This window comes from Cyprinus carpio, chromosome B17 (assembly GCF_018340385.1).
Source record: "Cyprinus carpio isolate SPL01 chromosome B17, ASM1834038v1, whole genome shotgun sequence".
NCBI lineage: Eukaryota > Metazoa > Chordata > Actinopteri > Cypriniformes > Cyprinidae > Cyprinus > Cyprinus carpio.
In genome coordinates this window covers 22,650,767-22,672,753 of record NC_056613.1, presented here as the reverse complement: position 1 = coordinate 22,672,753, position 21,987 = coordinate 22,650,767, and the positions used below count along the sequence as shown (strand labels likewise).

At 38.6% G+C, this 21,987-nt stretch overlaps 1 protein-coding gene across 1 annotated transcript in view; it reads right to left on the bottom strand.

Moving 5' to 3' along the window:
• ttll5 (tubulin tyrosine ligase-like family, member 5) overlaps positions 1-21,987 on the bottom strand; it is a 112,296-nt gene that overhangs the window by 54,015 nt on the left and 36,294 nt on the right. Inside the window, 6 exon segments of the mRNA XM_042742859.1 lie at positions 6,642-6,798; positions 9,563-9,708; positions 11,262-11,324; positions 15,267-15,358; positions 15,518-15,619; positions 18,050-18,141. Of these exon segments, the coding sequence (XP_042598793.1) occupies positions 6,642-6,798; positions 9,563-9,708; positions 11,262-11,324; positions 15,267-15,358; positions 15,518-15,619; positions 18,050-18,141 (652 nt within the window).

Sequence of the window (21,987 nt, the reverse complement as noted above, 5' to 3'; positions counted from 1 at the left end):
TCTACAGATATCTGAGCCCTCACATCCCAGTGGGCAAGGTAGGCCTCTAGCCTGATAGGCCATTAGGATCACATCCACAAATCCAGTGGGAGATCCTTTGTCTGGAGACAGCATTCCCTTCTGCTGTCCTCCAAAGCAGATAAAGAGCGTGTTCAGTACATCTGAAACTCTGATTGCAATTTAGGTATGTGCTTAGGGCTTGTACTGGGCACACGTGGCACCAGAGACAAGTCAGGGTCCCCTTCGTGGAAGGGGATAGCATGCAATGTTACCACCTGGTCCCTGAAAGCAGTGGTGGGAACCTTGGCCACATATCCAGGCTGAGGTCTCAGGACAACGTGAGAGTCTGCCAGCCCAAACTCCAAGCATGATTCGTTAACAGAGAAGGCTTGGAGATCCCCCACCCTCTTGACAGAAGTGAGCGCAGTCAGGAGGGCTGTCTTCATAGAGAGGGCACTGAACTCAACTGACTGAAGGGGCTCAAACGGATCTCTCTGTAAGGACTGCAAGACCACAGTGAGATCCCAAGAGTAAATGATACGTGGCCTCGGAGGGTTCAACCTCTGGGCGCCTCTGGGGAACCTAATAATCAGATCTATTACCAGTAATAATAACCAGTGCTTCCCCACCGATCTGTGTCCCATGGTGTCGTGGTTAGCCGCAATAGTGGCCTTCACCTTTAGTGTAGAAGCAGACAGGTGCCTGTTCAGGCCTCCTTGGAAGAAGGAGAGCACAGATCCAATGCCACATTTCCGAGGGTCCTTCCCCTGGGAAGAACACAAATTCACAAAAAACGCACCACTTCAGGTCGTACCGCCTCATCGAAGGGGCCTTGGCATGAATAATGGTATTCACCACTGCTGCTGAAAGGTCTCTGAGTTCCTCCTGGACACGTCTAGGGACCAAACATGAAGTTCCAGAGATACAGGCACGGATCTTCCGTATTCCCTGACTTTGCACAGTGTCTGTGCAATGAGGCTCACTGGGGAAAATGCATACTTGAGTAGGCCCCTGAGCCAACTGTGAGCCAGTGCATCCATGCAGAGGGGAGCCTCGGTCAGGGAGTATCACAACTGGCAATGGGTTGATTCTGATGAAGCAAAACAGTCCACACTGTGCCTGGCCGAACCAACTCCAAATCAGCTGAACCATTCGGGGGTTAAGCCTCCACTTGCCCCTGAGCGAGACCTGTAGCGAGAGGAGATCCACTACATGATTGAGGTCGCCCGGAATATGAGTGGCATGCAGAGACCTGAGTCTGTGCTGGCTCCAAAATAAGAAATGGCAGGCGAGTTGTGACATGCAATTAGAGCGATCACCACCCTGGTGGTTGATGTATGCAACCATCGTTGTGTTGTCCGTCCAGATCAAGGGTCGAAACCTACTCAAGGCCAAAAGCACTGTCAACAACTCCAGGCAATTTATATGCCAGTGCAGCTAGGGGCCTCTCCAGACTCCTGATACTACATGCCTGTTGTAACAACAATGCATCTGAACACCTGTTCTAAGGGCACTCCTACCCAAAGAAAAGAGATGTCCTCCTATGGAATGAAGGTACGCCGACACAACGGTGTGATGTTCACATAATGTGAGCCATGACACCATCCCCATCCCGGGACTCGGGTACGATGCCAGTGTTGAAGCGGTCTCATATGCATCAGTCCAAGTGGTGTGACCATGGCTGAGGACGCCATATGCCCCAGGAGCCTCTGAAAGTTTTTCAGAGGGACCACTTGAGAGCCCTCAAGCATTTCAGCACCGACTGAGCACGATCCTGAGAGAGGTGTGCAGTCAACGTAACCAAGTCCAATTCTACACCGAGAAAAGTGATATTCTGCACAGGGGAGAGTTTGCTCTTTTCCCAGTTGACCCAAAGTCCCAATCGGTCTAGGTCAGGGGTGTCAAACATACGGCCAGTTGTCTGAACATGGCCCACAGAGGTGTCCAATCTGGCCCACAGGATGATTAAAAAACAATAATATAAAATAATAAATAAAACATCATTTTGAAAATTAAATAAAGTGTATTCGCTACAATATTTTATTTTGAATTTAAAGCGGAACAAATCTCTAATTTATTTACATTGATATTACGCCTCGGGAGTCAGGACACACAAGGATATGATGATATCTGCGTTGAGACTGATGCTTGTGTGGCAATTTTCTGGTGATTTTAAACATGTACAAAAGAAGAAATTTGACCTGGAAGGGCGGAGAGGCTATTTAAGAAGAAATGGAAAGAAATGTTTTGTAATCTCCGACAGGTATGTTTAATCGCAACTCGAGGCTGTGGTAAATGTGTGCAATATTAAACAACACTGTGACACACTGGACAGCTTCAAATGGAGAAAGTAAATGAGCAAGGAGTGTGCGTTATTTATTGTGTACTAATATAATAATAATATATTGTTGTTTTAATGATGGGAGCTGACATTTTGTAACTTTGCAAAAAAACAAACACATCATGAGAGTTTTTCAGTGCCGGATGAAGGCTATCATATTACAATATAATTCAAGATATGGTGGCAAAAATGTCCTGTAAGAAATGTTATTTTTAATAGTCATGTCATGATAGTTAAGTAATGTCTAAGTATAACAAGAGTGTTGCTTTCCTAAATGTCAGTGCGATTTGATTTGAATTGATTTTGTGCAACATTTCTTTAAAGAAGATGCTAGTATTAAGTGTGTTATATTAGTCACAATGCTGTCTGTTTATCTCTGTTTCGGCAAAAAAAGTTTTTAACAAAGCCAAAGTAAGACCAATTGTGCATCTCCAAGCAGCACTGCGCTCATTCACAGTTAATGAGCTCATTCATTTAGTTACTGAATTAATCTGTGTTTTTGAACAAATCATTTGAGTCAATGATTCAGTGGCCCATTCATAAACACAATCACTAGCTTAGTTTTTAAACAAATCAGCTGTTTTGAATGAATGAGTCAATGGATCCCCCATTAAGACGGAGACTTGCTGCCACCTACTGGTGGCTTTAGTATCATATTTATTTATCCATGACAGACTTAAACCAACCAAGGTGAAAAACACACTCTGCAAAATATGGTAATTATCACTATCAAAAAATAAATAAATAAATAAATACATTGTGTCAATATTGCACACCCCTAAAATTACCTAGAATCATCTTTTAAAAAGTTTTCCTAAATTTTTTTTTTTTTGTATGGTTAATATTAATGTAATTGTGAGCAAACTAGGGTTTAACAAAAGGTAATTCGGACAGCACAAGGGGACATTTTCTCTGATCCGGCCCTCAACCTTAAATGAGTTTGACAGCCCTGGTCTAGGTGGTCCAGGAGGACCATGTTCCTGTGTGTGCAAACCAATTCTCACGAGTGAGCTAGGATCAGCCAGTCATCAAGGTAACTGAGAATGCGAATGCCCACTTCCCTGAGAGGGGCAAGGGCAGCCTCCGCAATCTTCGTAAAGATGCGAGCAGACAGGGACAGCCCGAAGGAAAGATCTTTGTACTGATATGCCCGTCTTTCGAAGGCAAACTGAAGAAACGGCCTGTGCCTTGGTAGATTGAGAGATGAAAGTACGCATCCTTCAGGGTCTATTGTCACAAAACCAATCCAGATCCCTGACACATGTTAATATGTGCTTGAGGGTTAACATTCTGAATGTAAGCTTGTGAAGGGCCTGTTTCAGAGTCCTCAAATACAGGATTGGTCTGAGCCCCCAGCCCTTCTTGGGTACAATGAAGTACAGTCTGTAAAACCCCTTCTTCATTTCGGCCAGGGGGACAGGCAACCTCCGCCCGAAGAACATACTGAGAATGCCCCTGAACCTGGGCAGGCGCCTGGAGAACTGAATCACATAGCTGAGCCGAATGGTTCTGAGGAGCCATCGGGAGGGATTGGAGAGGCTTAACCAAGCATCCAGATGCCCTGCCAATGGTCTGAAAGTTGCCACATGTGCCACTGACGGATAAGGGAACATGAGTTCCCCAGCATGAGTCATGTTGGCCCGTGATAGACCCTTTGCATCTGAACGTGAGGAGACAGAGTGTCTGTGTCCAAACAGCAGTGGTGGACAAAGTACACAAATCAAGTTCTTGCGTAAAAGTACAGATCTGTATAATAAAATTTTACTCCAATAAAAGTACTCAGTTTTCAATTTTACTCGAGTGAAAGTACAAAAGTACTTGTTTTTTTATGTACTTCAGTAAAAAGTACAGATAGATTAATGTTAATTTTGCAGTTTTATATAGGCTACTTTTATAATTTAAATTTTATATTAGCCTATATATATTTTTTATAATCCAACTGCTCAAAATACCTGGGATTTTCCCAAAATAACCAATTGGGAAATAATGAATATAATAAGGAAAATATAATTAGATTTTCATAATGATTTTTTTCTTCTAAAACCTTGTCTGTGGTGTAAAAACACCCCTGGCCAAATGCCTCCAGAGGACATCATTTCCTACTTTGATAATTAGTGTAGTTACCATGTACTAAACATCACATCCTTTTTTTCCCCCCAGGTCGGGGAGACCACTCCAGCCCGATGCTCTTAGCTGCCTAGGCAAGCATGGCTGCCACCTCAGCATCAGCCCTGGACTGAGGCTCAGTGCCCATAGGTGCTTGCTCAGCCGAGTCATCTGCTTCCCATGTCTCAAGCCCACCCTCCAATGCTGCAATTGACAGCTCGTCCTGCTCGGGAACCCAGAATGAGAGATTGAGCCGTGAGAGCCAGAGACGAGCTCTCAAACTCATCCAGAAACTCGACCGGTAAGCACGAAGCAAGGTAAGAACAGAAAGCTCACAGGGATTACCCGACAAAACTAATCCCTCCTCCCCATGCTCTTCTGCAATGCACATCGCTGTAGCCTCATACCCAGAGGTAGAAGGACCAGAGCGGTAAGCAGCTGTGGTGACTCGGGGCCTTTTGGCTAAGAAAATGTAAGAGAGCGGGACACGAACCATCCATAAGTGCTGCCTCAGCGTGAGCACGGCCCAACACAGAATACAATGCTCATGCTGGTCGTCTTTTGTCTATGCAAATTCTGCACATCCAGTTTCATTGGCCTTTTCTCAAAGATGTCAGAGGTGTTTGGGCTCTCAAGAGCGACCCCTAGTTTCGTACACCTGACACAATGTCGGAGTGAATGACAGAAGGGGAACATAAAATTTTAATTAATTCTTTATCCTGTTTGCTGCCTCAATTCAAACTGGATGGGAATTCAAAGGCATTCCCAATCACTCTGAATGGTGCACAGCCTAGGTAAACACTGGCACCATGACAAACACACACAAAAAGGCTTTTTAAGAACATAAATTGCGCATATATACTCATGGCAGGTTGTTTCGGCAGACAGATGACGCACATGTGCACCTTACCACTACCGCCATGCCGAACGTGTTACTGCAAACATAACATTCGGGGGAGATCTGAGGGTAAGAAATGCCCTCCATGCTGCTCCAACAACCGTGAGCTATTTACATGCTCTAAATGATGAGAAGATAAGCAAGGAAAGTACGACGAATCGGAAAAGAAATGTTTCGGAAAAAGCAGTCACACAAAAACAAAGATATACTGTACTGTAACGGCCCTGGTACCTTCCCGGCCCTGGCAGGCGCAAAGGAATTTCTACAAACTCAGACATGCCATTATAATTCCTCGCTCAAATTACAATTCAGCCTCTTGGACTGCGAGTCCAGAGGAAACTGGAATCTTTATTGCATTTTGGACAGGAGTATGTAATATTCATTAATGTCAGTATATAAAAAGAGCAGGTCTAAATATTTTTGTAGGGTTACTGCATAATGTGCAGGGGGAGGGAATATGTTTCAACAGCTTCCAGGACTCCTGCAAAATGTTAAACAAAGGAAAGACAGTCTGACTCCGGCAATTAGGCGGCCAGTAAGAGGCGAGCCGTTCTACGCCGAGGTCAGGGCTGATGTGCCGATTGGCCAGGGCAGGAGGAATCTGCTTCCTGTGTGAATGAGACTGTGAAAGTAGCAATGAAAACATGTGAAGGCACTGGATGAAAAGGATACCACGGCGCAGCCAGAGTCTCAGTGTCTCTCAATCACCAAGCCTCTTTAAACAGATCCAAGTGTGTGTGTGTGTGTGTGCGTGTGAGTGTGTGTGTAAATACGCAGCGCAGGCAGAAGTAATGCCATGTTATTTGAGTTGTGAGGTGCAACTGAATGCGATGAGAAATTGTCATTTTGTGCCATTCAGTCTATGTAAATAAACTGAAAACGTGTGTCAAACCTGCATGACTTTCTTTATACTCTGGAACCTAAAAGAAGATATTTTGATATTTTTCATGCATCAATCACCAAAATTGTGTGGTTACCAACATTCTTCAAAATATATTCTTTTGTTTTCCATTAAAGAAATAATGAAGAAATAACAGGCATGAATGACATGAGGAATGACATGAGGGTGAATAAATTATGACATGAGGATCACTTTTAGGATAACTTTCTCTTTAACTTCAGAAAAGCACTGAGAAATGCAGAAAAAGTCAAAAACAGGTTGCAGATATGTAGTTAAGATGGCAAGATGGTACGAGCTGATCAAACTCGGATCCTCTCTACAGAAACCACTAATCTCCCCCGCAGGAAAGTGTAAGGGCCAGCTCATTACCCTTGATTCTGAGTGTCCACACTGACCTGAGGTCCCATCCTTGCTGGAGAATGTGGAGCAGGTTGACTTTGGGTTGTGAGGGTTGTTCCAGGGCAGTGTTTGTGTGGAGATGAGGTGATTTCAGCTCTATCTCTCCCTCCACCCCATCCTCATTCTCACTCATGGACTGAGACGCTTTCAGACCTAAAAACACACATCAGATATTATCATTTAAAAATACTACAGGACTAGTTTTTAGTTTTGAGGAGGTGATGTGTCATTTAGCTTCTGTCATATACCACAACTAAAGCTTTTTCCGTTGTGCTGTCCGATGTACCTTTAGTGAGTACTGGAGACGCAAACCGTTTCAAACGATTCAGTTCGATTTGGTGAACTAGTTCAACCGGTTCACTAAGAAGATCCAGTTAAATATAAAGATTTGTTCACAATCCGGACATCACTAGACGAGACAAAACCAATAAAACCCATTACAAATGAGGCATTTGTTGCATCCAGTGGGGACATAATTACTGATTATAATGACATATAATGTCTTTTTACGCAGTCTTCACACCCTGCGAAAACTTATTTCAGGGAGGTAGTACCACCTACATAACCTACGATCTGAGTAACCAGTGTTAAAGGGGTCATATGATGCGATTTCAATTTTTCCTTTCTCTTTGGAGTGTTACAAGCTCTTGGTGCATGAAGAAGATCTGTAAAGTTGCAAAGACTAAAGTCTCAAACCCAAAGAGATATTCTTTATCAAAGTTAAGACTTGTCCACGCCCCCCTGAAACTGCTTGTTCTAACACACCCCCACTTCTCTACATCACTGTGTGGGAAGATTTGCATAACACTGCCTAGATGTTCACGCAAAGAAAGAAGGCATCCCTTTAATTCTCGCTGTTGCCACCGGTGCCATTTCATGGAGAAGCTGTGTGTTTCACTGTGAAAGCAAAACTACTTTGTTTGGTCTTCCAAAAGAGCATGATATCCGCTTCGTCATGCCTAAAGCTAATCTGTGCTGGTCGCTGAGGAAATACTTCAACTTCGTGCTCACCGTGGATGAAGCGGAGTGCAGCCCGGGGTCGTCACATGTGGTTGCCGCAATCCCCGGCCCCTCCTTCGTGGAATCCACCGGCCGCTCCTCGTTATAGCCACCGGCTGCTGCTCACTCAAGCCGCGGCCCGTTCCTCACTCTTTGCAGGACAGTCTGGCTCTTCTGACTCACGGTATGTTAAGTAGGTTTACATATGTTAAGGATCTGCCACTGATGATTCAAACGCAAGTTTTGAGCCGTGTAGAGTAGTGCTTGTTGTTTGTAGTTTTTCCGATCAATAAATGCAGACATGGTTTTATGTTTATGCAGTGAGATGCAACTCAACGCGCAAAAACACAGTATAAGTCATTATAATCCGTAATTATGTCCCCACTGGATGCAACAACTGCCTCGTTTGTAACGGGTTTTATTATTTTTGTCCTGTCATGCCAGTGTTCTGCCCGGGACACGCCATCACAGTATATGTTAAGGGGCGTAACATTTCCGTCAGACGCTTGAAACATTTGGCGAATCACAACGCCCTGGATAGCTGGCCAATCAGAGCACACCTCGCTTTTCAGAGCGATGAGCTTTGTAAAGAACGATGCGTTTCAGAAGGCGGGGCATAAAGGAGAAACAATAATGTACATTATGTGGATATATTTTTTTTTTTTTTTATGTTTTTTGAACTTTAAACTGCATAAACACATTTCAGTACACCAAATACACAAAATAATGTTCTTTTTAGCAACACCATATGACCCCTTTAAGTGCTACCAATTTTGATAACATTGATAAAATTTCTAATAGATAATATCATGATATTTTCTTGCGTTTCTCTTACTGAATGTGCTATCCTATCAGCAATAACATGTCCATGGGCTCTTTTGATAACTGTCAGCTTAAGTGCCAGATATGCAGTGTTGTCAGATATTGTTATTAAAACAAATAAAAACCGAAAAATAAAAACAAACCAAAATTTTTTTTTTTTTCCAAATAAGATAAGGATATTGCTGACCCTAAATTGCGACTTCCTACTTTATGAACTTTCTAAAGTGTCAAATTTAATTGAAAAGACAAGTCCAAAAACGCCTATAATCGCTGAATCTGGCAACAGAGGCTGCGCCCGTGCCCTCAAGATTCATTCACTCCGCCAGCGTCTCGCAGCGATGGTTTTCATACCACAGACGCTAAATATTCTTGCAAACTGTCTAAACCAGGTGTCGGCAACCTATGACACGCGTGCCAACAGTGGCACGCAGAGGGATTATCGCTGGCACGCGAGCAACAGGGAAAACTGCATACTGACGTACATTTTGAGGTAACAACTTCTCACAGTCACACAGCCTGTTAGGGGCTTTAAAAACTATTAAAGTGTGAGAATTAACTTGCGCTAGTCTACGGATGCACGCGCAACCTCTGCACATAGGCACTTCAGATCAAAGCCTCAGCGGTCTAACAGTGCTCGTCAATGTCAAAATGACTGAGATGGCCAATCACATCAAAGCAGGCGGGGTTTACTGTTCACAGAAGCAGAGCGCGAAGCGTCAGTTTAACGTTAAAGAGAGAAAGGTAAAATGAAGTTGCAAATCACAACAAGATTATGAGCTTCTGAATGTTACATTTTGCACAGTGTGATCTCAGATCTCTGTTTGCCATAGGTGTGTGTGTGTGTGTGTGTGTGTGTGTGTGTGTGTGTGTGTGTGTGTGTGTGTGTGTGTGTGTGTGTGTGTGTCCTCTCCTGTGATCTATGTGTATCACCTGCAGGACATTGGTGTAACCAAATAATTTCAACAAATAAAATAAATTTCAACTTATTAACTGAACAGAGTCAAGCATTGCAGATGATTTTTAGTAAATGCTCGTTATCAGATATGAGCTGTCTCTCAACGAATCGCGCCTCAGCACACAAGTAATGCAAACGCACCTGCTCGTCTTCTTCCGGCGGAGGCTCGTCCGGGTTTGCGCCTCTGCTTGCGCATCTCCAGACTAAGAAGCTTCCTTTCATATTGGACCACATGGTGCGTGTAAAAGGTCCCCACAACTAGAGGTATATTATCATTTACCCTGTTCCTGTGGAACAAGACACGGTAAAACAGACATTTATAACCTTTTGTGTTTGTTTGCATTCAGGGGTTGAAATTACAGGCACTAACCTCGATCGGGAGATCACTGATCTGAGAAACAAAGAGCAACGGATCATTTAAACAGTTGTGAGTCTGGGAAAGCTATTCTGAATCATTCTAGAGAAAGCTCACATAAACTTGGCCATACTGGAGTTTAAAGGAACAGTTGATCCAAAACAATTTAATTAGCTGATAATGTGCTCACCCTCAGAATATCCAAGATTTGGATGAGTTTGTTTCTTCATCAGATTTGGAGAAATGTAGCACTGCATCAGTGTCTCAGCAATGGATGCTCTGCAGTGAATGGGTGCCGTCAGAATGAGAGTCCAAACAGCTGATAAAAACATCACAATAATCCACAAGTAATTGACAGCACTCCAGTCTTGAGAAGACAAAAGCTGTGTGTTTGTATAAAAAACATCAGGACATTCTTAATCCATAATAAAGCTCCCTTCAGTGAAATAGTCCATCTCCTGTAGTCTCTCACATCAAAATCCAGCCACATATGTGACCCTGCAGCACAAAAGCAGTCTTAAGTCTCTGGGGTATATTTGTAGCAGTTGCCAACAATACATTGTATGGGTCAAAATTATTGATTTTTTCTTTTATGCCAAAATCATTAGGATATTAAGTAAAGACCGTGTTCCATGAAGATATTTTGTAAATGTCCTACTGTAAATATATTAAAACTTAATTTTTGATTAGTAATATGCATTGCTAAGAACTTCATTTGAACAACTTTAAAGATGATTTTCTCAATATTTAGATTTTTTTGCTCCCTCAGATTCCAGATTTTCAAATAGTTGTATCTCAGACAAATATTGTCCTCCTAAAAACCATACATCAATGGAGAGATGATTTATTCAGCTTTCAGATGATGTACAAATCTCAACTTCGAGAAATTGACCCCTATGACTGGTTTTGTGGTCCAGGGTCACATATTTGTTCAGAGCTATTTGGGCTTGTAAACACTGCTTGATCTGTGCAGAATTCTCTCCTGATTCAGACCAGACCACTTTTTCACTGGAGGAAGTGTTATCATGGATTATGGGACTCTATGTATTTGAGTTAAAAACATCTTAATGCTGGATTTTTTTCATCTTTTGTCTTCTCCAGATGTTCACTGATGGACTGGAGTGCTGTGGATTACTTGTGGATTATTGTGATGTTTTTATCAGCTGTTTGGACTCTCATTCTGACGGCACCCATTCACTGCAGAGCATCCATTGATGAGACACTGATGCAGTGCTACATTTCTACAAACTGATGAAGAAACAAACTCACCCTAATCTTGGACGGCCTGAGCGTGAGTGCATTGTTAGGTGATTCAGATTTTTGGGTGAACTATTCCTTTAAGGCCTTCTCCAAGAATAACAGTCATTTTATCAGTGCACATAAGCCTTTGTATGACATACTCACACTAAAAATCAACAAAAAGCCCTCAGGCTGAAGATTCCTCAAATAGATTAAGATCTTTCCAACCACGGTGGAAAGACTTACCTTCCATGGAAAAGTTTATTAGCCAACATGGCGTTCATAGAGGTCTTGTATTCCAGATAACCACTGAAAGAGATACAGAGAGAGAAAGAGAGAGACATAATTACACACAGATTAATTACATTACAAGTCCAAACAAATTCTGTGGTAAACAAGCAGTCCTGTTGGTTTCAGCAGTGACTCTGATGCAAACGAGACAGATGCAAGCTGAATGAGAACATGATGTTTCTTGCACATTTTAACTGTGTAAAAACTGTGTACTGCTGAAATAAGACAACAACGTCTGTTAGCTTCACTCAACAACTGCCCTGCATGTTTATGACAAAACACATGTAACGATGGGTTTATGGTGACTGCATCAGTCACGCTTGAGCAAAATTATTATGCTCTGCCTTCAAGCAACTAGAAAGAGCTGCTGCATCATTGTCTAATGGTGGAAATAACACAATTATGAGGTGCTGAACATTAAATGCTGAACATTAAATGACTGCACAATTTTTCCAGACCGAGCTTAAACAAGCATTTGAAAAGCTTTAGCTATTTTCCTGTGTCAATAACAATATATTTTGGGTGAAGTAAATGTTTATTTAAGTCATGAATGTCTCTTTCTGTCAAGCTGGTAACACTATCCCGTTAGTGGACAGTGCCTGCTTCTTAATGCTTTAGCTCTCATTTCCCTTTAAAGTTTTAATCTAATATTAATATTTTATTTTAATAGTCTTAGTTTTATCTAGCAATAACAACCCTGCTGTAGATCTGAATGCCAAAAAAGTGACTCCATTGACCTGTTTTTATCCATATTTTATCTTCTTATCTCCTGCACATGTTTTCTTATATTCATCATGCTCAGTAATGATACTCGTGCTTACAGAGCGTAACCCGTCTGTATTCAGAGGCAGAGCGCACGAGAGCACATGCATGAGTGATGGAAATGATATCCGCATGAATTGGCATTGCTGGAATCTCATTTTCATTGCCCATCAAACATACTCAAGTATAAAGCAGAAAGAAGAAAGACTAGGCTGGCACTGATTGCTCTGCTCTAAGCACATCTGGTTTTTGAGGGTATTTGATCTAACGAAGGGTGATCCCTGTAACCTGTTCACAGATGGTTCATATCAAGAGTAAGTGGTGTAATACTGCACCCGAACATTATTTCATTCTACATAAATTGTGTTTATGTTAACATCCTTACTACACTGAAAAATGGTGCAGGATTTACTTTAACCGATCTTCAAATTTAAATTTAACTTCTTTAAATTTAAACAATCTTTCCTCAAAAATAGCATTTTACAAAGGATTTGTATCACTTATAAAGAAAAAGCAACATGGAATTAGAAAGACTGAACTAGTATTCTCTTGTCAAACGCACTCCAATAAACTCCAAAAACAGTGTATAGCATTATTAGAGTCACTGGTTACTTTAGCCTTGAACAAAGCATATTAGCTCATCTTTGTCTCTTAAAGGAGTCATGAACTGAGAAATCAAAATCACTTGATCTTCATAACAGCTCAATGTACTATAAAAACCTCCTGTATGTTTCAAAATTCAAAACTTAGTTCAAAAACAGCTTTTATTGAATCCAAGCTAAGAAAACGACTCGTTTTGGAATTTGTCACATTATGATGTCACAGTGCAACAAAAGACCGCCTCTGCAGGAGAAACACTTGCTTACTTTACAAGTGGACCTCAAGGAACATTATAAAATAATAAAAAATTGCAGTTCATGACCCTTTTGGCTAAACCACACTCTTAGTTCAGATGTCCTGCACTAAATTTGAGCATTTTATTTGTATTTTTCTACCTCGACACGAGATCAAACTTCTGTGTAACATGAACAAAACAAAGACTTCAGATTAACTTGTGAAGAGTGTTCAGTGTTATTTCACAATCATTGAGAAACTGTTATAGCTTTATAGATTTTATTTTTATATTTTATCAATAGTTATTTTAATATTAGTTAAAAGTTTTAGTATTTTTGTTGTGTTTTCATCATTTTTATTAGTTTATATAGTTTTTAATACATTTTTATTCCAGTTTTGGTTCTAGCTATTTTAGTACATCATGTTTAACAATGAAAATGATAAATAAATAATATCACTAATCAGAGACATTTACAAGCACGAATGTTTTGGTAAACCACGGTCAGCAGAAGCATTGTGTTTTATTTCTGCTCATTAAACCGCATACCGTCTCAACCGCTGCTAGAGCAAGGACTGATGGGAGAAACTAAGCGTATCAGAGTCTGAGCATGAGTCAAAGCACATTTCTCAAACAATCTGTCAGTGTGCAAAAGTAAATGAGTGACGACTGTACTGAGCAGCAGTGTGGAGTGCAGGATTAAATTAGCAAATTTCCACAGCTGCTTCATTTATTTTGTTGAACGACACAAAGAATTATATAGCTGTAAATAATATTTTATGCATAGAGTGAGAGAATATACATTACTAGGGTTGGGTAAAAATAATATTGATCTTGATTTTAATCAATTCTCCTTTTAACAAAATAATATCGAGTCTTAAATCCCAAGAATCGATTAGTCTAGCCTGTTTTCAGTTAATGGACAGAACATTGAAAGGCACTTCCCATCCAATATATCACAATAAGCATTGTGCTTTGGTACTTTTAATATGAAACAAAGTCTCAGATTTCAAATTCTGTTCACTGTTTTGCAATATTCAAACAATAAATGTTGTTTTGGCGCTGTTTCATGTTTCTGGCACACGTGAACCGATCGTCTCCTCCACATTAATACCAGCTTCAGCTCAAAATAAACATGACTAAACATCCGAAGGTAAGTTAAAAGAAAGAGTACAACTTTACAATCCATATCCTGTCTCATGTAATCACTCAATCACTGTTTCCTCCACGCAAAAACAATATATCACGTAATGTCACATTTACCTCAGAAAAAAAACATATTTGGTGACCATAAACTTGTTAGTCTGATAGAAAAGTAAACTGTAGAGAGGGGCATTTTGCTAAATATAGCATATACATTATAATTTGCACTGTTCTTCAATGTTTCATTTGTTTGAATAAATCCGTCAGGTTTTTATGACAGCCACAATTTAAACGTTCAAAAAACGAATTGAATTAGAAATATGTAATTGTAACTTTATTATTATAAAACATCATTAAGTGTATTTTAAGCCTACAAATCAATTTAACCTTCAATATTATAGTAATGTAGTACTAACTGACTCGTGTATATTTTGCAGCATTTAGTTTAGCATTTAGAAAATTTGGCATGTACTGTACCTGATATATATCCAAAATAATAATTATTGAATCGAATTGGGAATCAAATTGAATCACAAGCTTGTGGATGAGAATCGAATCGTTACTTTTGTGTCTAAACCCAGCCCTATACATTACTGGACAAAAAAAGTTTGGAGTAATTAAGACTTTTTACTGTTTTGGAAAGAAGTCTCTTCTGCTCACCAAGTTTGCATTTATTTGATCAAAATGCAGTAAAAACAGTGAAATATTATTGCAATTTAAAAAATCTGTTTTCTATTTGAATATGTGTTAAGCTGTAATTTATTTCTGTGATGCGCAGCTGTATTTTCAGCATCATTACTCCAGTCTTCAGTGTCACATGATCTTCAGAAATCATTCTAATATGATGATTTACTGCTCAAGAAACATTTCTGATTATTATCAATGTTGAACACAGTTGTGCTGCACAATATTTTTGAGGAAACTGTGATACATTATATTTTTCAGGATTCACAGATGAATAGAAACTTTATAAATGTCTTTACTGCAGCTTTTGATCAATTTAATGCACCCTTGCTGAATAAAAGTATTAATCTTTATTTTATCTTTCTTCCTTCAAACATCCTGTGATACTGTAGACTGAAGTAATCTATTATTTTTATTATATAAAAGCAGCCATGGGAGAACAGAAGAGACTTTATTATTCCAAGCTTTTGACTGGTAGCATAAATCAATATGACATTTTCTGATGCACAAATCATCGTTCTGTCCTATCATTCTCTCACCTGTAAAGTTCCCAGGTGTCCGGAGTAGGAAAGATCCGAACAAACCCACCCCTCCTGTCATACTCCTCCTGTGCCCTCCTCAGCACTTTCATCTGTCCAGGGAAGACAATAAAACACACTGTTCGATATCAAATATGTCAGGAGGAGCCAAGAAGAAAGAGCATACATCAGCCTGCTATCTTCAAATAAATTCCTAAGCGTTTGGCTTCAGTAATGGAAACCCCATCAGCCGTGGACTCCAAATCACTGACCTCTTCTGCCGTCAGACTCAGAGTACTCCCCGCTAGCTTAGCGCCGGCTTTCTCTCTCGGAGCTTCTGGGTCGGCACTGTTGGAGGATGGCGGTCCCTGACGCTGAGAAGAAGAGTGAATTAATACAGAAACACTGTAGTGGCATCATCAGTGTTATTACAGATCATAGAGTTCATTCAGTCACTTTTGCAAAGGGTTCAAATATGCAGCGGATGCTGGGAAAGTGAAGGATGTGCAAGACCTGGAGGGTTTTTCTGAAGATAGTGTAGAATTTTCCTTGTTCAAAATACATTGCTAGAGAAGTTTTGGAGCCAGGAAGACTTTATTGATCAAACAACAAATATATATCTGCCTGAAGCTGTTTCACGGTATTCCATATATGTGTGTGTTTTTCAAGTATCCAGCTAATCACAACACACTTGATAGCTGGCCAATCAGAGCACACCTCGCTTGTGATGAGCTTTGTAAAAATCGACGCGTTTTAGACGGCGGGGCATAGAGGAGAAACAATAATGTACAGTATGTGGAAAATAATGTGTTTTTAACCTTAAACTGCATAAACACATTTCATTACACCAAATACACAAAATAATGTTATGACCCCTTTAAAAGACATCCTTCTATGTTGTGTAGTAACATTATTCAGCTCTGAAGTCAGATGAAATGGTCATCTCTCACAGCTGGACTCTTCAGTCAGATTCACAAAATTATTACAACTAGAAAGTTCTGTTGTGCTATAAAAACAGGGTATCAAACAACAGCACTCAAAGATTTCAATCAGCAGCGTTCTCATTATTGCCACGTAAGCCTCAGTAACACTCAAAACAAAGAGTTTAAGGTATCAAGCAAGCCTCAGCGAATCGACGGGGAAATAAGCTCCTTAACATCTAGTTTGTTAACTGAGGAGAGCTGTGTCCCAAATCCAGCATGGAATTCCCTAAATCCTTTTCATCAGATTGATATGAAACAGCTGCTCCAAACTCTGCCAGCCGGTTTGATGGGATGCTGAGGAGTCCCACCCTCTTGAGAACCGACTGTGGGCCAAAAATTACTAGTGCATTATAAGCATTTGGAACCGATAACATGATCTAGTGACCAGCGTGACACTCATGTGCCTCGGTTGGTTGGTTGGTTGGTTGGTTGGAGTCTCAATCTCATTCTTCTGGGCCAACTTCGCACATGCTTGATCATCACAGGACAAATGAAACCAAGAGATCTGATAATCCAAAAAGTGCTTCAAAGATCAGCTAGAAGCATCACTCAAGAAATCTTGTTGGATGATGATCTCTGAAAGAGTAGATCATGTTTAACAGACACTGAGGTCTGAAGGTATCCAAATGAACACTCATTTCTGTGGTTTAGATGGCTGTCCTGTGAAGAGTCTGTCTTTTTTAACTTCCTTTACCTTTGACCAGTTCAGCGTATGTTTTGTTTATTATTTTAGAAGTAGTTCTTCTCAACACATTCAATCATTTTGCACTTGTACCTCAAGATCTAAAGATTTGAGTTCTTTGGCTCACGTATGTCTTTAAAACACATCATCAGTGCACCAGAATATAAAAGTAGAGAAAGAGTATGAGTGACCTCCGTGGAGCAAACGTGATGATTGGTTTGATGTGCTATTGTTATTTCAACACGAAGATGAAACTGTCATCAACTGGAATATATATATATATATATATATTATATCCACTATAAAGGTTATGTTCAAAAACTGAATAAATCATAAAATAATCTTTTTTTTGTTTGTTTGTTTTTAAATCTGGCATTTTGTCAACTAAGTCCCTTTCAAACCAAGAACGATAACTAGAAATATAACTAACAATAACTAGTGTCCACAGTTTTCACCAGTTTGGATGGATTCTGATTGGTTGACAATGTTTTTATCGTTCATTAGCTGGAAAAAAAAATCATTCTGAAAGTGACTCCAATTATATTTTTCTTCCGTGTCATTATTGGACACTGCATTACTCATATAATTACAGAAATTAATAAAACTTTTCAACTATAACTATAATCATATTATAAACTCATTCCAATATTACTAAGATACATAAAGACAGAATGAATAAATATATTTATCCAATTAATGTGGTAAAAGTTCCAGCTTTCTGATAAAATATTTTACCAAATCACTTCATAAATGTAAGTAAGTTTTTATCAAAAAGGTCCAAAACACATTCATCTGGGTTCAAGAGAAAAAACTGTTCTCCATAATCGATTAAGTCTGTTTGGGCCCCTTTTTCAACATCTTTAGAAAGTAATAATCATAGACTAGAAAGCACACAGTGATAGAGAATATTCTAATTACATTAGCACATGCTGTCCTAATTAAGTTACACCGCTGACACGGTCTTACACTGACACACCTGCATGATGAAACACGAAGGGTTTTCTTCTCATTATTCTCATTAAAAAACACTGAAAGGTTGTCTAATGATCATCATGATTGTCCTAACTACTCAGTGCTTTATCCTGTGTATCTACACAAGGAAAACTATTTAAATGAGTTCAAACTGTGGGTATTTTTACCTGAAGTTTCTGCGTTGGATTCTTCATTCTTGAGTCAATCCCAGCTCTGTCGGGACGCGGCTGTCGTAATAACGGATCCTGACACACAAAACCTAAGCACAAGACACAGTTGCTGTTCAGACAAGAGTGTTCTTTGATGAGGATTAATACAATCTACTCATAACTAGCTTAGTTTCATCCATTCAGAGTGTGTGCGTAAATAACAGCAGACCAAAACTGATCAGTTGATATCAAATTAAATGTTCTGTTTGATGTTAGAATTTCTGAAATAATACGTTATATATTACTGTTCAAAAATGTGTTTGTTTTTTAATACATCTCTTCAGCAAGGATGCATTTAATTGGATAAAATTGGCAATAAAAACATTTATAATGTTACAAAAGATGTCTATTTCAAATAAATGCTGCTCTTTAAATTTTCATTTTATCTAAGAATTCAGAATAAAGACACTGTATTATGGTTTCCACACTTTCATTACGCAGCACAACAAATATACACTACAGACCAAAAGTTTGGAAACATTACTATTTTTAATGTTTTTGAAAGAAGTTTCTTCTGCTCATCAAGCCTGCATTTATTTGATCAAAAATACAGAAAAAAAAGTAATATTGTGATATATTATTACAATTGTTTTTAAATTTATTATACTTTAAGTTATCATTTATTTCTGTGATGCAAAGCTGAATTTTTAGGATCATTATCACATGATCCTTTAGAAATCATTCTAATACGATGAATCATTATCAAAGTTGGAAACAGTTCTGCTGCTTAATATTTTTTCAGAACATGTGATACTTTTTTAGGATACTCTGATGAATAAAAAGTAAAAAAAAAAAAAAAAAAAAGAAGAAGCTATGTTTTTAAAATATAAATATTTTGTCATAACAATATACACTACTGGTCAGTAATTTTTTTTTCTTTCTTTTTTTAAATAAAATCAATACTTTTATTCAGCAAGGATGTGTTAAATTGATAAAAAGTGATAGTAAAGAAAATATATTATTAGAATATATATTAGATTTTTTTTTTATTTTTTATTTTGAATAAATGCAGTTCTTTTTAACCTTTTATTCATCAAATATATTAGACAGCAGAACTGTTTCCAACACTCATAATAAATCAGAATATTAGAATGATTTCTAAATGATCATGTGATAGACTGGATGTTACATGTGACACTGAAGGCTGGAGTAATGATGCTGAAAATTCAGCTTTGCATCACAGGAATAAATTATTTTTTTTAAGTATATTCAAATAGAAAACTATTATTTTACGTTGTAATAATATTTCACAATATTACTGTTTTTTCTGTATTTTGATCAAATAAATGCAGGCTTGATGAGCGGAAGAAACTTCTTTCAAAAACATTAAAAATAGTAATGTTTCCAAACTTTTGGTCTGTACTATATGTGGTCATAAGTGTCAATCAAAAAAAAAATCACAATTTGTCACATTGAGCTGCCTTGCATAAAAGCAGCCTAAATAATTAATTACTTAATTTATTACTCATAACATCATATTAAAGCCATTAAAAAACACCATACACAAAAACAACAACATTTTAAATGAACAAATTCACCACACAAATGTTTGAACATTCATAGCACAAGAATCTGTCGCCAGAATCGAAATCCTCAACTTTTACAAAGAATGAAGGAATAGTCTGGATTTGATCAGTTCTACTGTGGCAAGACACCCAAAAATGATGTCAAGTAATCATCAGAAATGTGGATTACACAGACACTGCCATAAAAACGAACAAGATAAAATACTGCAAGCGATCAACAGCCGTCATTGTACGGAGATCAATCATTATACTGAGCGTTGCGAGCTTTTGGAGTGGGGACAGCCTTTTGTGTAAGCATAACAAAACTCTGCCTTGAGCAATCATTATTTTCATGAGCGCTGCAGAGGTGTTCTCCAGCCAAACTGTGACAGTTCAATGACTCATGCAAGCGTCTAATGTTCTGCTGACAGTTCCTCCGTGTAAGTCATCTTATGTTAATGAACAGTGCCTGCGGGTAACGCTTTAACACTGTGCTTCTGATGCAGGGCAGTTCATTGCTTTTCAGACACATCACATTTGATCATCACACAGTCTGCAGGGCTGGAAGAATGTGATGCTTAACCACCAGCAGGCAACAACAACACCCTACTAGTGCTTTGTGAGCAAGATGGATCTTATGAACCCTATGAAACACTAGAGATGTAATGATATTATCATGGTCATATGACGATATGAAATGACAGGTCTTCTGGGCAAAAAGGGTAGTTTTCAAAATACATTTGTTTTGGGCCATTATGTTTTGGCACAAATAAAACCGAAAGCACAATATGTTTAATATCTCTTCATCAAGTCTGTTTCAAAGCGAAGCGCACACTTCGTTCAGACGATCAGCTCGTGATCCAGTGTTTACCACGCCTCAGAACGGCTTCGTTCACACTCAATGAATGCAGTCAACTCCTTTATTTCACGTTCTGTGAGTTAAGCGCAAGTTTGGGAACGCAACAGACATCAGTCGTGCTTTATTTTCTCTGCAGATGATTACAGCGTTTCACTAGATTTGTAGTGAGATGTTTTTTGTAAACCTGTTTTTCACTGAAGCTGGAGTTTTCTTCAATAGAAAAGCTTAAAGTGCAGTATGAACCGCTGACAGCTAGCGGTTTAAATGAGTCCAAATTCTAAATATCTCTTCCAAGTGTAGAAATTAGGAAAGAAGTATTGTCATTTCCCTTCTGTAGTGTAAATATACCTATTAAAATATTAATTTTCATTTATTTTACAGTGCACTTGTTTTACAATATATGGCTATTACTGTCATTGTTGTTATTATTATTATTCTATTCTAATTTGTTTGGCTTCCTAAAACACCAGTGTGAATGTGATTTAGATTCAGACAGTAGATCATAAATAAAAAGAGGGTTGAGTCCCCTTTAAAGCTCAGGTACGAGTCAATTCACTGACTTTTTTCTGACTTAAGTTGTCTTAGTTAAGAAACATGTGTTGAAGCTCTTAATTTTGAACTCTCAAAGTGCATTGTTTAACTTTATAATGTTACATTTTCATTTTTCCCAATTCTTCTTTTTTTTTTTTTTTCTTTTTTTTTATATATTTAATATGGTATCGTGAAATTTTGATATCGTTACATCCCTATGAAATACCCATTTTATTTTTTTTAATGGTGGTACTCATGAATGCATAAAACTTTAATGATTTAATTAAGCTCTTAAAATGTAATCAAATGAAATTTGAACAATTCTTTTAATTTTTGGCATAGTGCTGCACAAAAGAGGTTTATGGTTTAAATTAAAACATGGATAAAAATTATTATTATTGTCATTATTACAACAGTAATATATTTCTGTTATAATTTCATAATGAATGCTTGAGATGTTTGCCACATTCCATGAGCTTTATTAATTAACCAAGCTAACCAAGCAGAGCTTTGAGTTTCTGTGTATTTGATGTTCATTTTGTCAAAAGAAATGGTGAAATGCTGGTGAAGTGACTCTCAGAGCAGCTCTGGAGATGAAGTTCATGAGTTTATACAGTGATCCTCAGTATCAAGCAGAGCATGCAGACCTTATATTTCAACAGTAGTCTTCTTGCACTTGAATATTCACAGCTACTAGTCCATACTGTCATTGCGTTAAGTTTTTTGTTTTTGTTGTTTGTTGTTGTTTTATCCAAAAAATGACCTACACGCATCAAAAGAATGAGAAGAAATAAGGACGATGATGTCATTAAAAAAAATGTCAAGTTATAGTGCTGCAGAGATATCAACCTTAATTAGCATTAGCATTACTAGCCACGGCCCGACAGGTGTCGTAATACCAGTTTCGGCCATGGGAGGCGGTATGCGGGCAACATAACCACCAGCCAACTTGCAATACACTAATAACTCGCACGGCTTGTGGGCGTACTTGAACCTGATGT